At 41.9% G+C, this 27137-nt stretch overlaps 1 protein-coding gene across 1 annotated transcript in view; it reads left to right on the top strand.

Annotated features, from left to right (window-relative positions):
• The first annotated feature begins 311 nt into the window (after positions 1-311).
• otog (otogelin) overlaps positions 312-27137 on the top strand; it is a 256145-nt gene continuing 229319 nt past the window's right edge. Inside the window, exons 1-10 of the mRNA XM_067993585.1 lie at positions 312-387; positions 473-571; positions 2172-2326; positions 7098-7219; positions 10334-10539; positions 18889-19019; positions 22365-22471; positions 22833-22942; positions 23784-23909; positions 24588-24696. Of these exons, the coding sequence (XP_067849686.1) occupies positions 312-387; positions 473-571; positions 2172-2326; positions 7098-7219; positions 10334-10539; positions 18889-19019; positions 22365-22471; positions 22833-22942; positions 23784-23909; positions 24588-24696 (1241 nt within the window). The remainder of the gene's footprint in view (positions 388-472; positions 572-2171; positions 2327-7097; positions 7220-10333; positions 10540-18888; positions 19020-22364; positions 22472-22832; positions 22943-23783; positions 23910-24587; positions 24697-27137) is intronic.

Raw genomic sequence — 27137 nt, 5'->3', positions numbered from 1 at the left:
AGGTGGAAGGCTGTCTTTGTGATAGAGAAGACATGAGATAGGATGCTGAGCTTAGGGTCAAACACATGGGGTTGCAAACACATGTAAAGTAATATACGAAGCAATAAACATGTCTGTGGAAGGGCTCTGGTGAAATTAAACTTTTTAGCATATGTTGATTATTATAGAGAAGTTTTATATAACTGCAGCCTTAATTATTTACCTTGGTTATATAAAGGAAATAACTCAGGAATTTAAAGCAGTTCTTGCTGTTCTAGGCCCCAATGTAACAACAACAACTTGCATTTATATAGCACCTTTAATGCAGCAAAATGTCCCAAAGTACTTCACAGAAGGGTTATCAAACAAAATTTGACACCAATATATCCATACTATGTGTTATTATCAGTAAAGTGTGCCACTATCATTTTTATGCCAATGAATAAATCTGGCTAAATACCAATATTATTGAAATGAAATTTGTTCCTTTCAGCTCTCTGCTCGCTCCCATGTCTAAATGCAGGAATATGTGTAAACGTGGACCAGTGTGACTGCAGTGAGTTTGAGGCAAATGGAACACGGTGCCAAACAGGTACAAATTTGATAAAAGGAGAAATTCCAAAAGTAATTTTTAAATGTACAATGGTCCATAATTAAAATTTGACATTTATAAATGTTTTTAGTTATAGTAAGCTAATTATAAGAAAATCACATTTGAAAGACAATTTGTTTAAGAGATATTTTCATTTGTCTAGGTAAAATCAAGATCCTCTAACATACAGAATATTTCTGACTTACACAGCCATACATTTTGCATTATTATGGCAGTTTGTAAGTGTGAGATGTACCTGAATTACTGGTTTATATTCGATGTATGTACAATTTATAAACACTACATGTGTTGATAATCTAAAGTTCACCTAGAAAAGGTACAAATACAATATCAAAATCATGGAAATGCTAAGTGAGTGAGTGACATATATGATTGGTTATAGTATCTAAGATTATGAAACAATTTAAACAGAAGTAAAATAAAAGGGGAGGACCCAAGAGAGTATAACTACAATTGTTAAAGTAGTTAATCTTCTGGGAGGTGGAAAGTTACACAATAAACTACTCTAGTTAGGTTTCTTTAAAGCAAAAAAGGACAAAGCTTACACTAGGAGTATGCCACAGATCCTAAGGTCAGCTCTAATGAAGAGATAAGGGGGGTCATTTTGACTTTGGGTGATAGTGTAAAATGGGTGATATCAGATTAGCTGCCCATTTTACATCTCTCTCAATTTTCATTCCCACTGACTTCAATGGAAATGAAAATCGGGAGAGATGTATAATGTGCGGCTGATCCAATATCGCCTGTTTTACACTATTGCCTAAAATCAAAATTATCCCCAAGGGGTTTATGTGTAAACAAGAAAATTATATTAACGGGCGACTTCATTGATCTAAATATAAATTGGTATATATATATATATGAGCATATAGGAACATAGGAACAGGAGTAGGCCACTCGTGCCTGCTCCGCCATTTGATAAGATCATGGCTGATCTGTGATCTAACTCCATATACCCGCCTTTGGGTATACTGCGTATATCATTTTCTTTAAATGAAAGAGAGAAGCAGTATCTGACACTCACCTCCTATTTCAAAGCCTGCTGAAGAATGGTATATGAATGGTGCTTTTATAGTACTGTATGCAAATTTCATTGGGCTCCTATTGGTTATGATGAAGTTGCACTAGTTCCAAGCCAATATTTACAATCCAGCATAAGCAAATGAGCTCTGCAAGAAATTGGCTTGTAATTTCCTGTCGGTGTGATTTGCGAATGCAATGGCATAAATAACAATGTATTTACAGTTTAAATTAGATTGAGGAAATTCAGGGCCTTAATGTATGTAGTGCAATTTGCTGCCCAAGTATCCCAATTTTGCATAGGCAGTATGTTTCAAAGGCAGTAAAAATACTAATTTCTGAGGGATCTCAGTGATAACAAATTATTTGCCTGCTGTATGAGTGATTGGGAACTGGTTTGGTTCATTGGAATTCTAAAAAATTAGGAACAAAAGTACAATAGTTTGGAATTTTATGGTTTGACAAATGCACTTCTATCTAGACTTCATCATCAATAGAATTTCACCTCTTTTTGGTATAAAAGTTGGGCCAAAAATGATTAAAACACCACTTTTTTCAGTTCCCAATAGAGGTAACAATCGTGATTTGATCTGTCGAACTTGGGGCCAGTACAACTACGAAACATTTGATGGGCTTTACTATTATTACCCTGGAAACTGCTCATACACACTAGTGAGGGAGTGTGATCAAAGTCAGCAGAGCTTATCAATTCAGGTAAGAATAGAGACTAAAGGTAACACATTTGTAATTAATACCACCGCAGTTTTATTTCATTTGTTCTCGGGAGGCAGGTGACGCTGGCTAAGACGCATTTTTATTGCACATCCCTAGTTGCCGTGAGAAGATGGTGGGCTTTCTCCTTGAACCTTGAACTTATGCTGATGGTAAAAATTTCCTGGATTTTAACCTAGCAATGATGAAGGAATGGGGCATATGTCTGAGTCAGGATGGTGTGCAACTTGGAGGGGAACTTATGGGTTACTGTGTTCCCATGACGTTGCTGCTCTTGTTCTTCTTGGTGGTAGAGGCTGCAGGGCTGAGAGGTAATATCAAAGTAAGCTTGGTGAATTGCTGCAGCGCAGTCAGTAGATAGTAAATTCTGTAGCCGCAATGCACGATGGTGAAGGATGTGCATGCTGGCTTGCCCTGTATGGTGTCAAACTTCTTGAGTATTGTTGTACTGCACCCATCCACATGAATGGTGAGAATTCTATCATGCTTCTGACTTGAGCCTTATAGATGATAAAGACGTTTTGAGAGGTCAGGAGGTGAGCCACTCATCAGAATAACCCAATCTCTGCCCTGCTTTTGTAACCAAGTTGTTGGGATATGGCTGGTCCTGTTAAGTTTCTGGTCAATGGTATGCTGTATTGGACTATGTCTGTCTGTCTGTCTGATTGGCTCTCTGTCTGTCTCTGCCTCTCTCGAGCTCATCCTCACCGTGCCATGCAATATCTCTCTCTTGCCTTTCATTGCAATGGCTCATGGGAATTGTAGTTTAATATATCAGACTTCTGCATATATGCATTTTGTTCATACTGGGCTGTTATATTGTGGTCCTGAATATGCAACCCCCCCCCCATGCACAAAAATACAACAATATCCATACACACAAAAAGAAAGGCCACAAAAATAAGACCCTCATGTCAACAAAAAGCAAAACCCTCATAGAGACAAAAAAGTAAAATCTCCACATAAGAAAAGCAAGACCCTTACACACACACAATGCGAGACTTCCACATACCAAAAAGGAAACTATCCACACCAAAACTGAAACCCCAAAAGTGAGACCCATCATGTACACAAAAAAGGAAGATCCCAATTTGCACAAAGTGAGATCCCCAAAAGTGAAATTGTTGTTCACACAAAAAGGGAGGCCTTCAAATGCACAAAGCACAACCCAAACTGCAAAAAAGCAAGTCCTGTCTCATTCTCCTTTCCCCACCTCCATTCTGCTCCCCCCCCTCCTCCCTCCTCCCTTGAAGCCTGAAAACTTGGAAGCTTGGAAGTTCCCAGGGCTGAAGGATTGGAAAAGGCTGCTCTCTGATCAGTGGATTTTCACTGATCAGTGAGCACTCTTTGTTTAGGCCCCCTATTACCTTGTTCACTTAAATTCATGCTTGTGTGTTCAGCGGACTGGAGGACATAACTTTTCCAGTTAAAACAGCTTTTTTTTCACCAATTTTTCTTCTGTTCCCAAAGGTGTTAGCTCCTTGCTGGAGTGTTGGTCATCCTCTAGGATCTTGCCCTAGTGCCATTATTTATCTGAGAGCTGTAAGCCTTGATGGTGGGCATGGACAGGCTATTTGACTATGGGTTGAGGCCGTCACAACTAAGCCTGATTCTGTCCTCATCTGAGGTTATCACACCCACACTTTTCAGTATAAAGATCAGGAACAGAAACCCTGGCTGATTTTCCATTCCTTATCTGCACGGCACGAAGGCCATTTATATTGCTCCTACTGCCACCTGAGCTAAAATCAATTAATTGAGCACAGATTGGGATTGAATTTAATTTGCCTGTCTTTATGATTCAGCTACTCACTGGATTAACTGGGGGAGTTTTTTTTATTATTTTAAATTCACTGATGTTTTCTAGCATAGTGCTGTTTTGTTTTATGTATAGTGCTTCTGTTCAAAGTCCCCATTGTCTGGGTGGTCAGTTGATTGTATGGATGTCTAGCTAAATGTTTATTACTGTATTTGATACATGACACGCTGTTTTTGTGCCTCGTAGATCCTCTTACCTTTGTCTAACCTTGCATTTGGAATTGTTTTTCCACTATTTTCTTCTGCCAATAAATCTGGTGACCGACAGCACAAGGCCCATTTTTGTCTTATTTTACAATAGTCAATCTCATTTTGATGCAGACAACAGAATTTCAGCAGTGAGGGAGATTTATAGAACCATGTTATTAATTTTCATTGATGCAGAGCCTATGCTGCAGTATTGGCTGACATATTTGTCCATGAATATTGCTAATTGTAGGTTACATAAGAACAATTTGCTGAATTGCAATATTCCACTATAAGTGATCTCATTGTAACAATTTTTGATCAAATATCAACTGTTGTTTACAATGCAGTTTTCAGTCTGAGATAGCAGAATGGAAAAAATGTGTCCTCAAAGGGCAAATTTAGTGAACTGCAAATTCATTGCTCAAAAACTGTATTTATCCTAAGGAGATATTATTTTCATTCACAGTTTTCAGTTGTCCTTTGAACCAGCATGTAAAAGTCAAATAAAACTTCATCTAAGTTTATAATTGCCATCAGATTTTAGAACGGAACATAAGCACAGGTTTTAAAAACTAATACTTTTTGATTGATACATTAGCAAAGCCTTAGATTCTTGTATAGATCGGTTAAACAAGGCAAATGCAAACCAATGTTTGCTTAATTTGGCTGAACAAAATGAGCAATAAAATAGAATTGAACTGAAATTACAAATTGCTTGAAGTTTTCTTCCTTATTTTCTAAAGAGCTAATACATAAATCACTGTCATTAAGTATTTAAAGCTGTATTTCACACATAGGGTGATAACTACCGAGGAAATGTATTTCAAACCAGTGTCATTCGATTAATGAAAATGAGAGGTTTATAAATGTTATCTGCACTCAGAGGTTTTCAAACACATCACTGTGTATTGGCCTCATTCTTTATAATACATAGAACATTTAAAGCGATTTACTGAAATAATTTGGATGAATAGAAATGAACACTTCCCACTTTTGCATTGACTGGCAAAAACTGTTGTTGCATATAGGTCAGGTTCACTGACAATCTTACATTCATCTACTGTTGACTGCCTGACAAATGCATCCTTGTTCATAAAAATCTGTCCACCAGCATGACAAGTGTATTTAATACACTTTTGTGATTTGTGCTCTTCAGAGCGAAGACCGGCCGACTGAATAGAAGGTACTTTTGTGTTCCAGAATGGTCTTCATTATGGAGTTACTAGGCTGAGACCGATAGAACTTCATTTATTTGAGATATTTAATCCATTGACTGTAAAAGAAAAAAAATCATCTCCTTTCCCCAGGTTGGATTTATGCTTGGGTTTCCAGAGGTAGTGAAGAATGACCCATATTGATGTAGTTTCACTGCAGTACTGCTAAACTAAAAGTCAGCATAGCCTTATGAAGGGGAAGTCATGTCTGACAAATTTGCTTGAGTTCTTTGAGGACATAACGTACAGGGTGGATAAAGGGGAACCAGTGGACGTAGTGTATTTAGACTTCCAGAAGGCATTCGACAAGGTGCCACATAAAAGATTATTGCTCAAGATAAAGAATCACTGGATTGGGGGTAATATTCTGGCATGGGTGGAGGATTGGTTATCTAACAGGAAGCAGAGAGTTGGGATAAATGGTTCATTCTCGGACTGGCAACCAGTGGCCAGTGGTGTTCCACAGGGGTCGGTGCTGGGTCCCCAACTCTTTACAATCTATATTAACGATTTGGAGGAGGGGACCGAGTGTAACATATCAAAGTTTGCAGATGATACAAAGATGGGAGGGAAAGTAGAGAGTGAGGAGGACATAAAAAACCTACAAGGGGATATGGACAGGCTGGGTGAGTGGGCGGAGATTTGGCACATGCAATACAATATTGGAAAATGTGAGGTTATGCACTTTGGCAGGAAAAATCAGAGAGCAAGTTATTATCTTAATGGCGAGAAACTGGAGAGTACTGCAGTACAAAGGGATCTGGGGGTCCTAGTGCAAGAAAATCAAAAAGTTAGTATGCAGGTGCAGCAGGTGATCAAGAAGGCCAACGGAATGTTGGCTTTTATTGCTAGGGGGATAGAATATAAAACCAGGGAGGTATTGCTGCAGTTATATAAGGTATTGGTGAGACCGCACCTGGAATACTGCATACAGTTTTGGTGTCCATACTTACTCTCGAGGCAGTACAAAGAAGGTTCACTCGGTTAATCCTGGGGATGAGGGGGTGGACATATGAGGAGAGGTTGAGTAGACTGGGACTCTACTCATTGGAGTTCAGAAGAATGAGAGGCGATCTTATTGAAACATATAAGATTGTGAAGGGGCTTGATCGGGTGGATGCGGTAAGGATGTTCCCAAAGATGGGTGAAACTAGAACTAGGGGGCATAATCTTAGAATAAGGGGCTGCTCTTTCAAAACTGAGATGAGGAGAAACTTCTTCACTCAGAGGGTAGTAGGTCTGTGGAATTTGCTGCCCCAGGAAGCTGTGGAAGCTGCATCATTAAATAAATTAAAAACAGAAATAGACAGTTTCCTCGAAGTAAAGGGAATTAGGGGTTACGGGGAGCGGGCAGGAAATTGGACATGAATTTAAATTTGAGGTTAGGATCAGATCAGCCATGATCTTATTAAATGGCGGAGCAGGCTCGAGGGGCCGATTGGCCTACTCCTGCTCCTATTTCTTATGTTCTTATGTTCTTATTTCCAAATCAAGGTCTTTGATCTGTGTCTGTTATATTTCCTGTTCTGCAGGTACACAATGACCCAGCATGTCAATCTTCTCCATATTCTTGTCAGCGATCGGTCAGTTTATTCTTTGCATACCAGGGGGAAATTATTCTACAAAGCTATGAAGTCATCCACCATGGACAAAGGTAATGATTTTTTTCTCTGATAAATGTCAAATCCTTCTGGCTATTCAAAGATGTGCCAAAAAAACTTGTGTTGGAGATTTACCTAGATAGAAAAACTTCTTGTTCCCAATTACAACCTAATATCAATCTCATGGATGACTGAATCATTCAGGCTGCAACCCAGATTAAGGAGACCATCTCAACACAATCTAAAGCAGCTTTTTATAAACAGGTTTTTCTGTATCACATCTCTAAGTACATTAGACATCTTAAAATTGTGAAGAGTTAGAAGAGATTCAGTGATACTGGCAAAAATGGAGCTGGCTTTCTGCCTTCCTGCAAACCTTTATGTGTAAAGCGAGGGTAGCTGACCTCACTGAATTCAGTTCGGCATAATAATTTGAATGAGCTCCTTGCATGGCTTCGATAAGTCCCAGAAGTACTATGAGTGGAAGGAAGTAGGAAATCATGAGAACAGCAATTCTTAAAGATCTGCTGCCCACTGTAACACAGGTGGTTGCTTTTGCCACATTGAAGAGCATCTATAAAGACCGGCATGTGGGCAGTGTTACCCCCTTTGATGATGACAGTTTGGATGTTCTGCTAGAAGATTTGCAACTGAGAAAGGTAGCCATGTTTTGGGCTGAGAGGAATCTGCCCTCTGTGCCCCAATGTGCAGCAAGCATGGCAGGAAGTGGTTGATTGCCATCTCTCACATTCATAGGTTGTGAGAGCAAATGAGGAAGAAATTCTCAGGCCTGAGGAAGAGTGCCAAGGTAAGGGTGTCCACTGTTTGACACCTCAGATTGCCTGTGCCCATAATATGCATGCCACAAACACTGCATGCTGAACATCAGATTCAGCAAAGGAGCAGAGAAGTACTAGCATAATTTTTCACAGCTTTCACACTTGCATTTTCATGCCCAGAAACATTTGGTCTAAATTTTGTGGCTGGTATTCGAAATGTCTTAAATGTCACACATAACTCTTGCATATTGTGCCACCAAATCAGAATTCCCTCTGAAACTACTTGCTTACTGTCTAGTCATCCACTCATGCAAGGTAGGTTGTAGGCTGTACACTGAACTGGCACTCTATATGTTATTCTAAGTGCTAAAAGTAAATCGGGCTGAAAATCCTTGGTGCTGTTTTGTCAGCGCAAGTGCAATAGAGCAGGCACCGGTGACTTCCACTCAGGGTCTCACCGAAGTATGTGGGGTCAGGACGGGGTCAAGAAACGTGGCACTGGATGGCCGCTTGGGTAGGAAGGAGGGGTAGGGAAGGGGATGTGGTGGGGGTAGTTGCTGTCAGTCCTCCTCTCTCAAAGAAGTGCAGGAACTAAATCTGATTGGCCCCTTTGATAAAAGGGTCAATCAATGCTGTCACATCACGATTTTCAGGGTCTTCCAGGCTAGGCGCCAGCTCCTCCTTCAAATTCACTCAGTAACACACAGGCTCATCTGCTCAGCGGTAGCAAGCCAATCAATGCATTCTCACTGTGTGCTCAATTTCATGCAAGCATCCCGAGATGACATACCTGCCAGCAGAGGTGAGCAGGGAACTGTGCCATTTCACAAGTATTTGTCATCTTAAGGCACTGGCACTGTTTATCTTTATAAACATGGATTATTTATGACAGGTTAAGTCCTAGATTATTACAAATTTTAAAATCACAGCTGTTGGAAAGCCTAGTAAAAATGATGTGTTTTCTCATGGAAAGTTCTTCATCAGATGACTGAAGACTGAATTGATGTGGGAAATATTATCAATGGTGGCTTCAAAGAATCTGGTCATGTAAAACATTAACGCTGTGATAATCTTCATACCCACAAACAGAGCTGTTACTGTGGTAGATCTTATCTGGAGGTCAGCACAATACCGTGACAGTCTTCCTCACAAGGCATCAACAGGTCTCTTCAGACATCTCCAAGTAGGCATATCTAGATACGAAGACTCAACTGCTGAGACAAGACTAGAAGTTTGAAGTGCATTCGCACTTGTCTTTGTTCCCTCTGCATGAACGCCTGTTCACCTCCAAATCCACCACTTGCCATTGGAGTGCCCTTTGGAATTCTATTGCTGAATGTTGTGGTTGGTGCAAATGAGGCAGCAAGGTTGCTACAGGAAAAGATTTCTACAAACGCAATCTTCAAACCTTCAAAATTACCAGAGGAAACACTAGTAGCAAGTTATAATACAGTAGACTTGAGTGAAAAACAAAACAAAAAGCTTTAACCTATCAATCATACCTTTTATATATGAAACTTCCAAAGGTCAGACCAGAAAATCTCAAGCAATGCTGAAAAGATTGTTGATTTCAGCATGTGGTCAATTTAGATATGACAGACTGAAATTAAGAAATGTAATGCGGCTCATGCACACTCCATGTGACATCTTCAAAAAGTTAGAAAAATTTTCTGTTTCACAATTCAGCATCTCATGAATATGGTGCTCAGTCCTACTTGTGGAATTTCGTGAGGCGTTATCTGGGAGTGTATTGATGCATTCAGCACATCATCATGGAATCGGCCCTAGTATGTTTTCTATTTTATATCCCAAACTTGAATTACAGAACTACGGCTTCCAAATTTATCTCGTCTTCTCTTTTATTATTTTGACCTTGACGGTATGCTGCATTATAGGCTAATGGGCTTTGGCCCTTCACCTATGCTTTCCAATTGTCTTCAAAAAGACAATGTTATCATTCCAATAAAAAGTTTATTTTTTGGATCCTCCCTGACCATCATTCCCAATCCAGGTCCAAGATCTCCTAGGTGTCTGCCAATGCTGCCCTGAAATAAGTATGGGAAAATGCACTTGGGTTAAGATGGCCTTAAGTTTTCCTTTCATCCCTGTGGGAACTGCTTTGCCTCTACTTAACCCCTCAATCTGATGGCTAGGGTGAAATCTAAGCCTCACCACTTCATGCCTCCAGTCATAGCTATTGTTAAAATTGTACAGGATGTCAATGAGCACCACTATTTTTCCTGAATTGTATACAAAGTAATATATGCGTAAATGTTACGTAAATGTGATGCTATCATGACAACACTACATTAGTTTTTAAAAAAGCACTGGAGTGCATATCTCTTAAAAAAATGTTGAATTTGAATTTTCTAACTTCTGTCCCCCCAGAGTTCAGCTTCCATACATTATTGGAAACCTCAAGTTTGAAAAAATAGCCGGATATATACTGGTTAGACATCACCATGGATTTTCTCTGGCGTGGGATGGTAGTTCAGGAGTCTACATAAAGATGAACGTAGAGTATGTTGGGAAAACATGTGGACTGTGTGGCAACTTCAATGGAAATATGCATGATGATCTGTACACCAGCTATGGTAAGTAATAGAAAATGTTAAATCAGGGAAGCACCAATATGGTATCTGATTTAGTTGTGTAAAATATAATTGTAGACAAATGTTAGGTGTCTTAGCGTCAGTGCTGGTACCTTGGGCTCGATTTTAAAAGGGCGGCGGGATGGCAGCAGGAGGTGGGGGGCGGGTCAGTGGGTGCGCAGCAATCTCGAATGATAAAAACTTACTGTTCCCCACGTGATCGTGACTTAATCAGTGCACCTTAATCTTGTTTCCGGGTTTGCCGTCCGAAAACTGCGCAGTGGGTGGACTGATTGCCCACATGACAGGCTGTCAGCTGGAGCATCTAGATTTAAAGGGCCATTGCTCCAATGGATTTTGCTGGAGCAAAGAGCCAGAAGACCCAATGGAGCAGCACAGGGGCAAGGCTGCTCCAAGATTCAGTGATGCCTCACTTCAGCTGCTACTGGCCGGGGTGAGGAGGAGGAGGGAACTATTTTACCGTCTGACAGGAGGAAGCCTCTGCCACCAAGAAGGCCTGGCTCGAGGTGGAAGAGGAGGTCACCAGCAGGAGCAACATATCCCGCACTTGGAGTGCAGGAAGCGTTTCAATGACTAACCAGGTCAGCAAAAGTGAGTACACTTACTGATTCTCCTGCATTCCGTGTTCCACATCACTCCCCTCCACCCCCCAACTCATTCTGCACTGCCAAGACTACTCCATCACATCACTCCTCACACCCACTTAAGGCTCATCCTCAACTTACCTTCACTTCCTGAGCACTTCCTCACCTCCCCATTTGTGACCCCACCACTTCCACTCACCCCAATCCTCATCCAATGTGATGTCTCTGTCTCATACTCATCCTCTGATGCAACTCTTTCACGGTCAGCCTCACGCAGAGCAACGCAATCATCGGTTGGCCACTTCACCCTCACTCACTCACTCACATGTCTGTACTTTCTCCCCTTCTAGGAGAAGAGAGTGCAAAATGCACGTGAGAGGGAGAGGACTGGAGGCTGGCACTCCACAAACATCTGGTGACACAACTTTAACATTCATCACACACAACATGAATTGATCTTAACAATACTTGGCATGTTGAACACCTCAGTATGCTCATCGCAACATGGCGCATCTGTAATGTTGCTCAATATTGCCTTCTGATCTCTTCCAGGCCCTTCAACGACCGCAGTGATGGGAGAGGGCGATTCCTCAGAGGAGCTCCCAGCCTCTGAGGGTGCACCGTTACATCTTAGAAAGCCATCCACCAGCGCAGATAGTCAGACCTCAGTGGGTCCCAGTAGTTAGTTAGTTGGGTTTGCACCTGGTGAGTCACCACGCACAAGTGAGCATGAGCAGACACTGGTGGCAGGGGCAGCTGTGGAGAGCCTGCGTTGGTGGGCGAATTCCTGTCCAGGCTCTGCTCAGCTGGACACAGATGCTCAACCCCATGGGCCATCCTTTAAAAGGAGAACGATCGAGGGACAGCAGCACATTTGCGAGGTACTGGAACAAGTGCCATGCACACTCTCCACAATAGCACAGATGATGGAGGAATCCAACTCCTGCATTAGTGGAATGGTGGCACAGGTACGTGAGGGAATCTCTGAGATAGTGTCACTGGGACGTGAGGAACTGTCTGAGATAGTGTCGCACATAACTGTGGAAATGTCTGAAATAGTGTCGCAGTTAAGTGTGGGAATGTCTGCGATGGAGGGAATGCTAGCCTTCGTTGAGCTTCAAGCATGGCTCACAAATGAGTCCATTCAGGGCCTGACAACGGCCGTTCAGACTCACGGTGAACAACATTCCCCTTCCTTAAACAGGCAGAAAGAGACTTTACAACTGGGCTTCCAAGACATCATGCATGTCCTTCAAACTGTTCTTCAAGCAGGATGGTAGGAGTGATGTGGCCCTGGCCCAGGGGAGGGATGATGGCGAAAGGGGACATGGGTGTGAGGACTGGACTCTTCTCACTTTCTGATCTGACGAGAACCGTTCACATACGAGTGACTTCCTGGCCTCACGAGCAGCCAGGTGAGTCGCTGCTCTGCCAATGGGTTCGTCCTCCTCCTCCTCCTCCTCTTCCTCCTCCTCCTCCTGCTCCTTTTGCCGCTGCTCCTGCTCCTGCTCTTCCTCAATGGCAGATGTGGATGGTGGATGAGGGAATGGGGCCTCAACAACTGGTAACCCTCTCTGTTGTGCCATGTTGTGCAGGACACAACACACTACTATAATGTGACCCACTCTCGCTGGTGCGTATTGAAGCGCTCCCCCAGAACGATCGAAGCACCAAAATCGCATCTTCAGCAGTCCTATCGCATGTTCAATTATAGGCTTGGTGGCGATGTGGCTGTCGTTGTATCGACGCTGTTGCTCGCTGATGGGGTTCCTCAGAGGTGTCATGAGCCACGTGTGCAAGGGGTATCCCTTGTCCCCGAGGAGCCAGCCCTTGCGGGTGTTTGGTGCGTGGAAGAGGGCCGGGATGTTAGATTCCCTCAGAATGAACAAATTGTGGCAGCTGCCAGGGAATCTGGCGCACACTTGAAGGAATCTTTTGCAGTGGTCACAAACGAGCTGAGCGTTGATGAAGTGATAACCCTTTCTGTTGATGAACAGTCCTGGCTCATGTGGAGGTGTTCGGATTGCTATATGCGTGCAATCGATTGCACCCTGTATACGTGGGAAGCCAGTCACGGAGTGGAATCCCACTGCCCTCTCCATCTGGTTGAGGTCGTCCATGGGGAAGTTGACGTATTGCGAGGCCCTGCGAAACAAACCGTTGGTGACCTGCCTTATGCACTTGTGTGCAGGCAACTGAGAGACCCCAGCGGTGTCACCATTCCACCCTGGAATGATTCAGAGGCGAAGAAGTTGAGGGCAGTGGTCGCTTTAACTGCGACGGGTAATGAGATGCCGCCAGGCTCAGCCGGGAGCAGCTCGGCATGAAGGAGGCTGCAGATGTCTGGGACCACCTGGCGACTCACTCTCAGCCTCCGTATGCACTGCTCCTCTGTAGACCCTCTGACAAGGGTAATGCCTCCTGCGACATCGGTCCCTCTGTTGTTCCCCTCTCTCTTGTACAGGTCCCTGTGGCGCAGCCCTGTGTTGTGAAGCTACAGGTGGCGAAAGTGCACGCCGTGCTTGGCGAGGCTGGTGATGTTCCACGTCCTCGGAAATACTGGTGAATTCAGCCGTGGCACCCCCGCCCCCCACCCCCCATCCTGATGGTGTCAGTTTGAGGGGTTCCAAAAAGTTGGTAAATATGTGTAAACAGAACAATTCTGAGTGGAAACCAAGAATGTTCAGTCTAAACACAAAGATCTTCCAGCCAAAAGTTTGGATGAGAGAATTGAGTGCCCTGCTGCAATAACTCACCTTTTATCTCCATCTGTCAAACAGGGATTTAAATGTCTGGCTGAAACACGACTCGTTCCCCATGGCGTGTTTCACACAGCACGGGAAATACGCTGAGGCAGCGTTGAAATTGTTTGCCTTCGTACCTAATTGTATTTTTGGATTTTTAAACTAGGTTAACTAGTTCAATTGCTGCTTTAAATATCGTCCCGCCGGCTTTAATTGCCGGCAGGACTGCTGGGTTGGGAATGGCGCGTGCACCCAAATGACTCTGGGTCGTGTGCGTTCCTAGGCGTGTTGGAGCCGGGATTTCTGCCCACTCCTGGAAATCCCGATTTTCTTCGCCATCTCCGCCCCCAACGCACCTGCACTTTTGTTTAAAAATCGAGCCCCTTAGATCTCAAAATGCGCAAGGCATGATTTTTTTTTGTAATCTAAGGTTTCTGTAATTGAAATCTCCTTCAGTAGCATCACACAAATAATAAAGTCATTTCCACTGGATGTATAAAAAGGTCTTAGTTTAAAAAAATATAGAGCGGTGGGCTAATTTATCGTAGCCCTGTCTCTGATCTGTGCTCCTTTCTACTGCGGCTTGCCATTGGGAGTGCCTGATCATGGAATTACCTCTTGATACTGTTTCTCCACCACCCAGTGCAAGGCAAGAGAAATGCAGTGCTGTAAGGGATAGAGGCACAGCATGTCATTTTAATGATGTCATGGCAATTGTATAGCACAGAAGCAGTTTTTTCCTCAGGACAAACTGAATAGAACTTAATCTGAAGTGCTTAGCGTTTAAAAAATACGCCATTGATGCACAACATCGGAGCATCTTTGATATCATTTTTCATGTTTCACTTCATAGTATTATATTAGGTACAGCACAGGAAGAGGCCATTCAACCCATCGTGCCTGTGCCGGCTCTTTGAAAGAGTTATCCAATTAATCCTATTCCTCTGCTCTTTCCTCATAACCTTGTAATTTTTTATCACTTCTTTAGTTAATTATTTCTCCCATTATATTTTTGTTCATAACTCCCTGGCACTGTTTTCTATATATTTATAAAAGTGGTACAATTATTTTATGACTTAAATGATTTGATGTCATTGCTTCTCTATATCTAGTTTTTTGTATTAATTTAAATTTTGTAAAGTTTATTTTCTTCGCATCAAGATAATTTACCCTCTCCATCTTCACCAACTCTATCCTCCTGGCTTGAGGTGGCACTATAATCCAGACCAGGCATATCCATCATCACTAAGGTGGTGGTGGTGGTGTTCGCGATTCACATGCCTGTTTGCCTGGTCCCAGCCAGCACCTGAAATTAGTGCTGGGACTTTATTATAACGTGGTAACCATGCAGCCAGCGCTACCTATGCTATTCATTTGCTGCAAGTTTGTTTGGGTGATAGGGTGGGGGTGGGGCCGGAATTTGGCTTGGCTGATGCCACGTAAAGGCAGCCAGCACCGCTTAAAGGGGAGGTGCACTCTGGTTGCAGGCGGGAATGGACACTTCTGAAGAAAGAAATGGCTGGAAGAAGCACTGACAGGGCACCCAGATTCTGTGACGCCACCTTGGAGGCCCTGGTATTGGCGGTGGACAGCAGGAGGGTGAGCCTCTTCCCCGCCAGGGGGCAGAGAGTACTGCGGCGCCAATGGGAAGAGGTGTCTGAGCTAGCGACTGCCAGGCGCTTAGCTCCCAGGACCTGGCTAACAGTTATCAAGGTAACAATACTGCTTTCTTACTCTCTACTCACATCTCCACTACCTCCAGCCTCATTACTGACAGTACTCCCCTCCCCCGCTTCCCTTCATCTCCTACAAACACTGCACCACACTTCCTTCTCCATATACTCATACGCTCTGCACTTGATACTCTTACCTCTATTCCAACCTCATGTCTCCACACCTCACATCTGATGCACTGCAGACGGGCTATTCTACCATGACAGTCACATTCTCTAAACAACTTGCAGGGATTTCACTAATGATCTCTTTTTTCTTGCAGCAGAAGATTGCCCACAATCTGAGATAAGAGTCCAGCACTGGAGGAGGCAGAACCTACCTCTACACAATTCCACCTCTACAAGAAAACGTGCTGGCTATCACAGGAAGGGGCAGAGTCATGGCCATGGCAACTGGCAATGCTGCGCAGGAGATATGACAGCAAGTTTGGGCACCATAAGGCCAGCACACTGGATGGCGAGATTGCATTCTAGCGCTATTGCAGCAGACTCAGATGTTGACCTCGAGTGCCTAGCCTACCATAGAATGCTGATGAGCATACACTAGGAAATGTTAGGTGCGCTAGATAGCCTGCCAACGAGATTACATGCAATAGCTCAGAGCATGGACAAGTCCAGCTCCAACTTGTGTCCGGGTTTTGTGGAGAGCATGGAGACCATTCTGTCCAAAATGGAGAGAGCGGTCAGCCTCATGAACAGGACAGTGGCACCCATCATGATAGAGCCTCTGGTGACAGCTCTGACAGCTTGCATGGCACCTCACACTGCTGCCATGGAAGTTCAGACAGCTTCCGGGGGCCAGTGTCAACAGGGGCTTCCAAAGTGTATCATCACTCCAATGCTCTGCGTGAGTGCAGGAGTGATCAGGCGCAGACACTAAAGAATGACATTGACTCCATGGGAGAGACACCTGATGTCCTCTCTCAGGATGCCAGCGTGCCTGCTCCCGCCACCAACTCCACCAGTCACTTTGTTAGTTCCACATAGCCAGCTGGGTCAGACTGCCCCGGCTCATGCCAAAATTCTGCCGTCTGCAACCAGGCTCTCAAGTCTCAGAGCTGCTTGAGGTCGCCCACCATGGTAATCTGAAGTGTCTTCAAGTGTCCTCCCACAGCTGTAGCCACTGGGAATACACCTCGTAAGAGCACTAGGATAGATAAATGAGCACACAAGCCACGCACTAAGGGGTTTCACAAGGGTGATTCTTAATTATTACTGTTAAATATTTGTGATGTGGAGATGCCGGTGATGGACTGGGGTTGACAATTGTAAACAATTTTACAACACCAAGTTATAGTCCAGCAATTTAATTTTAAATTCACAAGCTTTCGGAGGCTTCCTCCTTCGTCAGGTGAACGATGTGAAAGTTTTCTGGTATGGATTTAGTGTTGGTGGTTCTATTTGTAGTAAAGTGAGGGCAAGACCTGTAAAGATGGACTGAAGGAAGACCATGCGATGGTAGTTGTATGTGATAAAGATTGTGCGGCTGTTGGTGTGGAGGCGATGGGAGGGATGGTTCACATAAAGCACTTTTGGATGAGCTACTCAGTAAGAGCTCTGGCAGCTAGGGGCACTGGTGGTAGAGGCAGCTCATACTCTTTCTCCTCCTCCTCATGCTGCACTTTTAGCTGGCCAGGGGGTGGTAAGGGCTGGTCCCTCATGATGGCGAAGTTATGGAGCATGCAGCAGATAACTAATGGATATGTGCTCAGGGGTGTACTGCAAAGCTCCTTCACATCGTTCACCTGACGAAGGAGGAAGCCTCCGAAAGCTTGTGAATTTAAAATAAAATTGCTGGACTATAACTTGGTGTTGTAAAATTGTTTACAATTGTTAAATATTTGGCACAGATGGAATTGAGTAGTTGGATAAATTGTTTTCTGGTATGGATTTAGTGTTGGTGGTTCTATTTGTAGTAAAGTGAGGGCAAGACCTGTAAAGATGGACTGAAGGAAGACCATGCGATGGTAGTTGTATGTGATAAAGATTGTGCGGCTGTTGGTGTGGAGGCGATGGGAGGGATGGTTCACATAAAGCACTTTTGGATGAGCTACTCAGTAAGAGCTCTGGCAGCTAGGGGCACTGGTGGTAGAGGCAGCTCATACTCTTTCTCCTCCTCCTCATGCTGCACTTTTAGCTGGCCAGGGGGTGGTAAGGGCTGGTCCCTCATGATGGCGAAGTTATGGAGCATGCAGCAGATAACTAATGGATATGTGCTCAGGGGTGTACTGCAAAGCTCCTTCATTTTAAGGCAGCCCACTATACTAGCACTCTTTCACCCAGAAAGGCAGGTCTCTGGGTGACTTCTGGGAAATCATAGCTACCATCTTTAGCCCTGGCTGCTGACGCCTGTGCATTTTTCCAGGTCACCAGCTCTGTGCCACTGTAACAAGATTCATTCTGTCACCACAGTCATCATAGAGCACACAATTGAAATTTTGAAGATGCACTTCAGATGCCTGGATCAGTAAGGGGGTGTTGTGTAACATGGTTCAGCGAGATGTTCAAAGATCATGATTGTGTGCTGCATGCCGCACAACTTTGCCTTGCAAAGAGACCTCGTCATGGAGGCTCTGGAGGGAGAAGGCACCCAAGAGCAGCAGGAAGATCAGCTAGTGAAGCATGTGCAGCCTAAAGAGGATGCAGAGGACAACCCATTGCCAGCTGTAAGACAGATTTGTGGCAGTCTGGTATAGGAGACCTTTTCTTGGCCATCACATCTGGTGCATGACATCTCATGATCAGTCCTGACGATATCTTCCTCCTTCCCATCATAAAGATGCCATCATCCACAGACATTTCTTTATGCCCCTCAATTTTCATGCTCCCATTCATGCCCCCTCATCAAAGCAACTTCCCAATCTTACTCAGAACAATGTCTGCATCCACAAAAACTTCAGTGCAACCAGAACTTTATTTTCAGCCCAGTGCGAGAATGTGCCTTATGTTTCTTAGTATCATGCTTCCCTTTGATGCCACTGCATGACACATGAACTTTTAACACTAATCTAGTGCCCTGCAGTAGAATACAAGTTCCCATTCCCACAATGGTGAACTCCCAGATTGGTGTTCCTGGCACCAGCATCTTGCTGCCACTATGCAAATTTGACTGACTGTAGAAACTCTGGTGGGTCAGCCCATTTTTCAGTGAGTGGGCACAAATTGTGTTCTGCTATTTTTCTACTTGATTTTCAGTTCAAGTGTAAATTCTAGGCTTCAAGGACTATTTCTTTTTATCTAATGCGCTTTAATTATTTTTAATGTTTTTAGGTGTGTTAACAGAAGAAATAGCTATTTTTGGTAACAGCTGGGCAGAAGACATCCCAGATAAGAAACCTTGTCATTTTACTCCCGTGAACTACCCAGAATCATGTGCTGGTCAAAGCCAAAGAGTAAATGAGGTTAGTTATGAACCAATTTAATTTTGAACTAAAAGTTTTATTTGCAAGATATAAAACTGTCTGGATATTGCTCATTGCCACCATAGATTATAAAAATAGGTTCAACGTTTTAGTTTATGCAGGGATTAGCAGAATTAAAATATGATAAACAAATTGCTTCAATGTGTTGTTCCTTAAGAAAGAACGGATTCCAGTAATATATTCTTTCTCTGCTGAGCAACAGTTTTATCTTCCAGAATCTGTAACTCTGCAATCAGTTAATATTATTCTGAAGTAGTACGTGTCCTATAGTGTTGCTTGTGGGCCGGAAATAAGGCCATAATGGTAACAGTTTGATGGGGTGAAGTGTGGGGGAAGCTTGAGGATCTGTTTTATATAAAGCACATTAGGAGCAGAGAGGCTGATGTGAAGAACAGAGAGGTTGAGGTCAGGAGCAGAGAGGAAGACATCAAGAGCGGAGTGGCCGAGGTTGACAGAGGAGAGCAATGGTTGGGAATGGAGAAGCTGGTAATAGAAGGGGAGACAGCGTCAGGACCATATAGCCCAAGATCAGGAACAGAGAAGCTGGCTATAAATGGTGAAGATGAGGTCAGCAGTGGAGAGGTTGGCTACAGAGCAGGAAAGTTGAGGTCCCTAATAATACATAAATAATGAATCGATGAGATGGATCTACATGAATAAACAGGACAGACATAGATCAAATTATGTATATATAGGCACAGATTTTGCTGTCAAAATAATGGTTATATCATTGTTTCCAAGGGTTAAATAAATCCTACACGAGGGGCAGAAAAGAGAATAATACCTCAATTTCCATGGCCACTTCATCTCTCTGAGCATATCAAAGACTGATATGTTATCAAAACTCACAGATTACAAGAACCAATCACAAGTTCAGGACTATATCTTTAGTAATAACAAGTGGTACAACAACTTCAGGAGAGGGGAAGATGCGCAGTTAAACTCAAATAACCAAAAGTTGCAGTCCAAGTTGTGCCGCTTCATCGTTAGCTTAGCGAAAACGGCATCTCGCTGTCTGCCTCACTATTGAAATGCATTGAATGGCGTGAAGTTGCTGTATTTGCACGGTAGATGCAAACTAAACTCACCACAGAAAGTTAAGTCAAGTCAGTCTAAGTATCCTTTAATGATGTGATAAGTGTTAATTACTGCCAATCATCCTCTGGCACTGAAAATGAACTATTACAAGCATGTAATAGTTCATTGCTTCAGGTTTTAATTGTTGTTGGAGATTTTAAAAATGTAAAATTTTTCATTAAAATTTTTTTTATTTTTTCTTTCTGTTTCTTTTTTCTCTTTCTTTCCCTCTCTATATTTCTCTTTCTGTACCTAATTTGACATTGAATTCACCCACTCTAACTTACACATCCTTCTCTGTTGTCCTTGCGCTGTTTATTTCACAATCTTTCTATCTGATTGGTTAAGGAGATACCCTGTTATTTGCCCTTTATGCTCAGGTCCCTGATACCCTGTTTCACTCGTTGCAACGTTATCAGCTCGCACTTTCAGCAACTTGCCACTCAAAAACATTTAAAAACCTAAACTGGCAAGTTGAATTGCAAACTGGCAGATGCCATTAGATACCCTGCTACAGCAAAATCTGGGCCATTATATGTATATATATATAAAAAATTTTATCACGAACTAATACCTGAATATTATAGCATCGAAAAGGATGTCAATAACATGATATATTCATTTATAATATTTTCAATAAACTGGACATTGTGAATATATTTTAATTTTAGTAATCTTTTTTAGTAGGGCAACTCTAAATTGCTGACACTCCGGTTGAAATGAATCAATTGCTCCAGCATGTACTTGTAACTTCCATGGCTGATATCAGTGGAGCAGCAGGGGAGAGAATAAACCCAAAACTGCAGGCCTTCGTCAGGACAGATAAAAAATATATATATGTTTTCAGTTAGAAATTAGAGGACTACTTAGAAAATAAAGCCCGGTTTCTGGAATCTCCTAATTCTTTATAACTATCATTGCCATGATTGTTGTCCAATCAAGTTTCAAAGTTTACAAGTTTGGCTTTGCGATGGAAGCAAGGTTTCATCGTGTCAAATGGGGAACATTTATATTTTTTATACATGACTTTAGATAGACAGATTAATGTGAATTAAAACTTGGCTTTGGGAGTGAGCCTTGGCTCAGTGGTAGCATTCCCGCCTCTTAGTCAGATGGTTGTTGGTTTGAGCCCCACTCCAGATAGCCCTGGTGAGTGGAGATGAGAGTTCCAGTCTATGAATACTGGTTTGACATCCTACAGGGTACTCACATCTGATGGGAGCAGAATGATAACCCCCATCGCATTTAGCCAGTCCCCCTTGGTCAGGTTAATGACTTGGCCACATAAAAAGTGGTCTTTGTTATGGAAACAACACAAAGCACGATGTGCTGGATGTAAAAGCAGTGGAAGAAATGGGTTGCCTCATGCTGCTAAGCTTGGAAGAAAAGGAGAAGTAGATGAAAGATTGGCTTCAGATCAGCTCTGTCTTAAAAGAGTAACGTTGTCTCTATGTTTGAGAATTACTTATTAATTGTGCCACTGCCTCAGTAGACTTTGATTTCCAACTAATCAATTTGTTGATCTTTTCAAGAAAAACTGTTTTATTTGCAAGCGCCATCCACTGTCCCTCAGATATTAGGGATGCTTCCACAATCTGCCGCTCTTAAGGGAGCACAAGTTAGAGAATCAGATCTACAATATTGTAGTCCTATCTCCAACCCACACTCATTATGAGTGGGGTTCTGCACTGGCAGCACAAGATTGTGGAATTATCCTCATTAAGAATGGTTTCTATGGCTGTCAGGTGTAGAAAGAAAATGAACCACCTGTTGGTAAAGAGTCTACTGTTTACACGTTATCTACTTAAGCGTTATAAATGATTGATATCTTAATTGCCTGGCTCTTGACAATTCCATTCAGTTGTGAAATGAACCTGCTTCAGCTTTAAAATAAAGACAGAAGTATAATGGATAAGTAACTCTGGGGGTCCTAATTTCCCTTCTTCATACTGCCCATTTCACCTGAGTTGGCTAAAAGGGGTTCCACAGAATCATCATCAGAGTAATGTTTCAACTAGATTCAGTTAAAAGTTATTTAGGAACAGTTTATGTATTGTGAAACTATTAATCTTGTTATATGATTCTCCTTCTGTGAAATTAATCTGACTGGTTACAGTCTCCATTTAAGTTTGTGATGTGTCATTGTAAAGGCAATGCTGGTTTCCATTTCCAGTATGGAATATGGTGTATATTTAATATTCACCTTGACTATTATGAGTTTACTAATATTTTTATGATGATCTCCAGGAAATAAGAAACATGTGCACAGCGCTCCTTAGACATCCATTTATCCTCTGTCATTATTATGTTCAACCTTATTTGTATATGGCCAGCTGTGTGAATGACCTCTGCATGTGAGTATGTTTAAAAGACTAAGTCTTTATAATTTATATTTATTTATAATATGTATTAATAGTTTATTACAATATATAATCCCATAAATATTTTGTTATGGTAAAATATTATGGAATCATTCTGGACATTCAGATTTGTTGGCTCGATTGCCAGGGCTCAGGGGTCAAATGCAAGACTTTTGATTAAATATGATGTGGAGATGCCGGTGATGGACTGGGGTGGACAAATGTAAGCAATCTTACAACACCAGGTTATAGTCTAACCTGGTGTTGTAAGATTGCTTACATTTGATTAAATGGGCAAGATGAATCTCGCTGTGCAATTACTGTTCTATAATGTAACTTTCACTTATTCTATCAGGTATGGACCTGATAATGCAACATTGTGTGGAGTGCTGACCGAGTATGCAAGGGCTTGTGCACAAGCGAATCGACCACTACATGAATGGAGGCAGCTATTCACCCAATGTGGTATGATACAATAACAACAGACGTATAGGCCAGTTCTACTACACAGTCTGCATTGATGCAAAGTGATTTTGGCTTCACAAATTGTGCAGTGTAATTCATGTATGTCATAACCCCAAGCATATCTAGGCAAGAATTGTGAGACCACCTTCATCGACCTTGGGCAGTGAGCGACTTATGAGCTGGCATAGCTGTGACCCCACTTTATACTATACAAGCATTGGTCTGAGATTGGTACCTGTGGTATAATAATGCCTGTAGAGAACAAAATGCTGTAGAGCAGAGCAAACACTTTGTATTTGTAAAGGGGAACAAGTTAAATTAACTAAATTTATGTTGAAAATGGAACAAATCACAGAAAGAGTTTTGTACAGGCAATTCAATCATTGCAAGGTTCTAATTATTCTTCTGCGGCTCATGAATCATAGTTAACATTTGAAAGTGTGCCCACACATTTCTGTTATTTACTGGCTGTGTGATAGGTCCTGCCAGTAGTACAGGACCTCTCAAAATCTCATTCAGATAGGCCATAAGCATAGTTGGTGTGGGAAATGTATTATTCACGCCGTCATAAGTAGGGGTGCTCTGCTTGGATTGAGACGAAGGAACATTGTAAGCGGAAGAGTAGAGGGACTTTTATTCCACATCTAGCCCATGCTAAGGATATTTGGTGTTGATATTGGGTGCCAAAAGCGGAAAAATGTTTAATTCTTCAGAGCTGATGTCCCTCTACTTGATAAACTTAAGAATTCACAAACCTAGCTTTTTTAATATAATATGATAATCAGTTATTCATGAATGAGAATCTAAAGTTGTCTTAGTTGCTGACCTTTTTTTTTTGCAGTGGCAAATTGTGAAGGCGAATTTGTGCATCGCGAATGTGTAGACTGTTGTCCTGTGTCATGTGGCTTGGAGCAGGAGTGCATTGACAGTGATTTTCAGTGTCTTGATGGATGTTATTGCCCTGAAGGTAGATTCATCAATTTACAACATTTATGGTAAAATTAAAGGTCATGGTAATTAAACCTTATTTTGTTTGCTTGTCCAATGGCAACCTTTCCTGTTTTGGTGTATCAAAAATTGATCTGGTTAGGCTACAAAGACGGCATTTCAATATTTATATCCTTCTCATTTAATTGCCTTTAAACTGGCCTTTGGATGCAATCTTTAACCAATCAAATAGCACTTTAAAAAAAAGTTGCCATCACCTTCAAATGAGAAGGGAGGAGAAATCAGGGAACTAAGTGGTTTTAAACATAAAAAAGGTGAGAATAGATTATATTAGTTGAGAGAAAAGTAAAATTATGGTTAAAATAATAAAGCAGAGACATCGGGAAAAGGTGCAGTGAATCAGACGAATGGGTGAACAGAAGTGGTGTTTACATTTTATTTTTAATTGAAAATGTGCTTTAAGTATTTACATGTGTAGTTTAGAGTTAATATTAGAGCAATAAAACTATTCCTGATATTTGAATATGATTATTACTGAAATATTCCATTTTCACCAGATGACCCATTAGATAGTCATTTCCTGGACCTGCTTGTAATCTAAGGCTTAAACATAACTTCTAATACAATGACCTACAGAACATTCTGACAACTATAATTTTAAAACTGAGGCATAAATTGATGTAATTGCTTCTCACAGGTTTAATTCACGAAAATGGAACGTGTCTGAAACTCGAAGAATGTCCTTGTATGTTTCAAGGTATTCTCTATACACCAGGCTCTGTAATTCAGGAGCATTGCAGCTACTGGTTAGTGACTTATTACTGAAGGAGTTGTTTCCATTTTCAGTAGAATTTGTTTTGCAGCAAAGTATTATATATTCCTATATTACATTCCACATACTGTATGATATGTCATAACTATAATTTCAAGCTTTTATATGTCTTTGTTAATATGTACTTGATGTGGGGAATTTTAAAAAGAGCTCGACCTCCAGTTGCAACAGCAAAGATCAATTGGAAAAAAACGAGACACTGAACGTAAACACGTGATATGAATATGTTGGATAGATATATTTGGGGTAATTTTCTGACTTCACTCTCCCAGCAGGGAGTCTCACCTGCTGGGAGTGCAAATTGGAAATTCAGATTCACGCTGAGCACTATTTCCCAACGATTAATTTAAATGGTTGGTAAATTATGCGCAGGACGGCCTGAATTTCCGATATGCATTCTCAGTGTATAAGGCTCCCTGCCAGGATAGCGAAGTCAGAAAATTTCCCTCTTATGTATAAAAGGAGTGTTGTAGCTTTCTGTTGGCTTGGACCATTTAGGTCCGTACTGTCAATTCTCCTTCATGGTTCAGAACCCCTTAGCATACTTCCTTTGACCCATGTGGAAATTGTGAGGTGGATTTGTGGGGAAAATACTTGCAGGGAGAGGGGACTCCAGCCTCCATCAACTTGTTGCTGAGCACCTTAGAGGAGAAATCAGCCTCATGGCTGTCATGGATTTTTGTGATAGCCTCTCACCCGAGGACCTGGATTAAACAGATAATGATAAAAAAGTTTGGTACACATTATTGGACTTTGATATCCAGAGCATGAAATTTGGTAATATGTCTCTAGTTGTCCTGCATAGATCCTTCAGCATGCTAAAAGTGAATGTCCATTGTATAGTAGATAAGAAAATTCTGAACCTTAAAATGACAGATGCTGGAAAGTGTTACGCGGAGGCTAAGTATAAGAATAGTCAAACATCCAGGATTTGGTGAATGTTTTGCAACACCTCCAACTGGGATGTGGCATGCTCATGCTTTGATTAAGAAGATGTGGCAATATAATCACACATTTTATATTTTTTATGGTGAATTGAAATGATCACCATACTACTCATGAGGAATTCTTGTTACTTGCTCTCTACCTAGCAAGGGCTCAAATACACACTTGTCAGTTATTTAACAATCAAACTCATTGGGATTTATGCAGCTCCGAGGTAATACACTTAGCAATAGAAGATTGAAACTGAGTCAACTCACTGGGACAGACTCAATAATCCAATATCTGAGCTAGGTAAGTCAGTAAGTATTCAAGAGCACTGTTGATAAATGTCTAGCTCGCTTGACTGCTGAATAGGACTTGGAAGGGTTGACCTGTCACTTAGAGTTGGGATTCTTCCCACTTTGCTTCAGATAACACTGCAAGTCAACATCCTAATGGGTAGAATGGTCCTAGCTGGTCAAGCAGTAGAAAGTTTATCAGAAAATCATGTGATTTTAACTCTAGCAGTATCCGTGAACAAACTTGGAAACATAGGTATTTGCAGCACAGAATGTATTTGCTGGCCCTTTGCTAGAGCAATCCACAATTGGTCCCACAGCCTTGATCTCTCCTCACGGCTTTGTATCTTCATCTGCTTTAAATATTTATCCAATTTTCCCTTAAAATATGTAATGGTCTGTGCCTCAGCCATTCCCTGTGGCAAAGCATTGCATGTTCCAACAACTCTCTGCATAAAAGAAATTGTCTTAACTTCCCCTCACTGTTTAAGTGAACATTTTAAATTGACGATCCCTCATTAATGATTCCCCAACCGGAGGATATAGTCTTTCCCTATTTACTGTATTCAAATCCTATGTAATTTCAAAAACCTCTATTAAATCTCCTCTTAGCCTTCTCAGCTCCAGTGGAAATAGTCCCATCCTATGGCTCATAATTATAGTTTCCTGTCCATGCATTATCCTGGTGAATCAAATGCTAGACATTCTCTGTGGCTTTAATGTTCATTCTATAATGGGGCACCCAAAGCTGCATATAGTACTTTAATTGTGGCCTTACCAATGTTGTGTAAAAAATTATCATTATTTCTTTACTCATGTATTCTAAGCTCCTATTTATAAAACCTTCCTAAACTTCCTCTCCTTAACCAGTCCAACAGGAAGCAATTGGGATAGCACTACCCTTGAGGTCTTAGTTTTCAATCCTCTGCAAGTCCTCCAACATATCAATATCTATATCATTGGTTCCAGCATGATTCATGACTTTTGGCAGTCTCTTTCTCCCTGGAGGAAATTAAGACTTATCCCAGGCTGGATGTCATTCAAGCAGTTTGACAGTTTAGTGGCATATGGAGGGGGTCGAGAGAAGTGACGGAGAGGTAGTGCATGGTGTCATCGTGGACATGCGAATGATGTCGCCAAGGGGCAGCATGTAGATGATGAAGAGGAGTGGGCAAGGATAAATGCTTGGGGG

Source organism: Heptranchias perlo, chromosome 12 (genome assembly GCF_035084215.1).
Source record: "Heptranchias perlo isolate sHepPer1 chromosome 12, sHepPer1.hap1, whole genome shotgun sequence".
Lineage (NCBI taxonomy): Eukaryota > Metazoa > Chordata > Chondrichthyes > Hexanchiformes > Hexanchidae > Heptranchias > Heptranchias perlo.
This window is presented reverse-complemented; position numbering and strand designations above follow the sequence as displayed.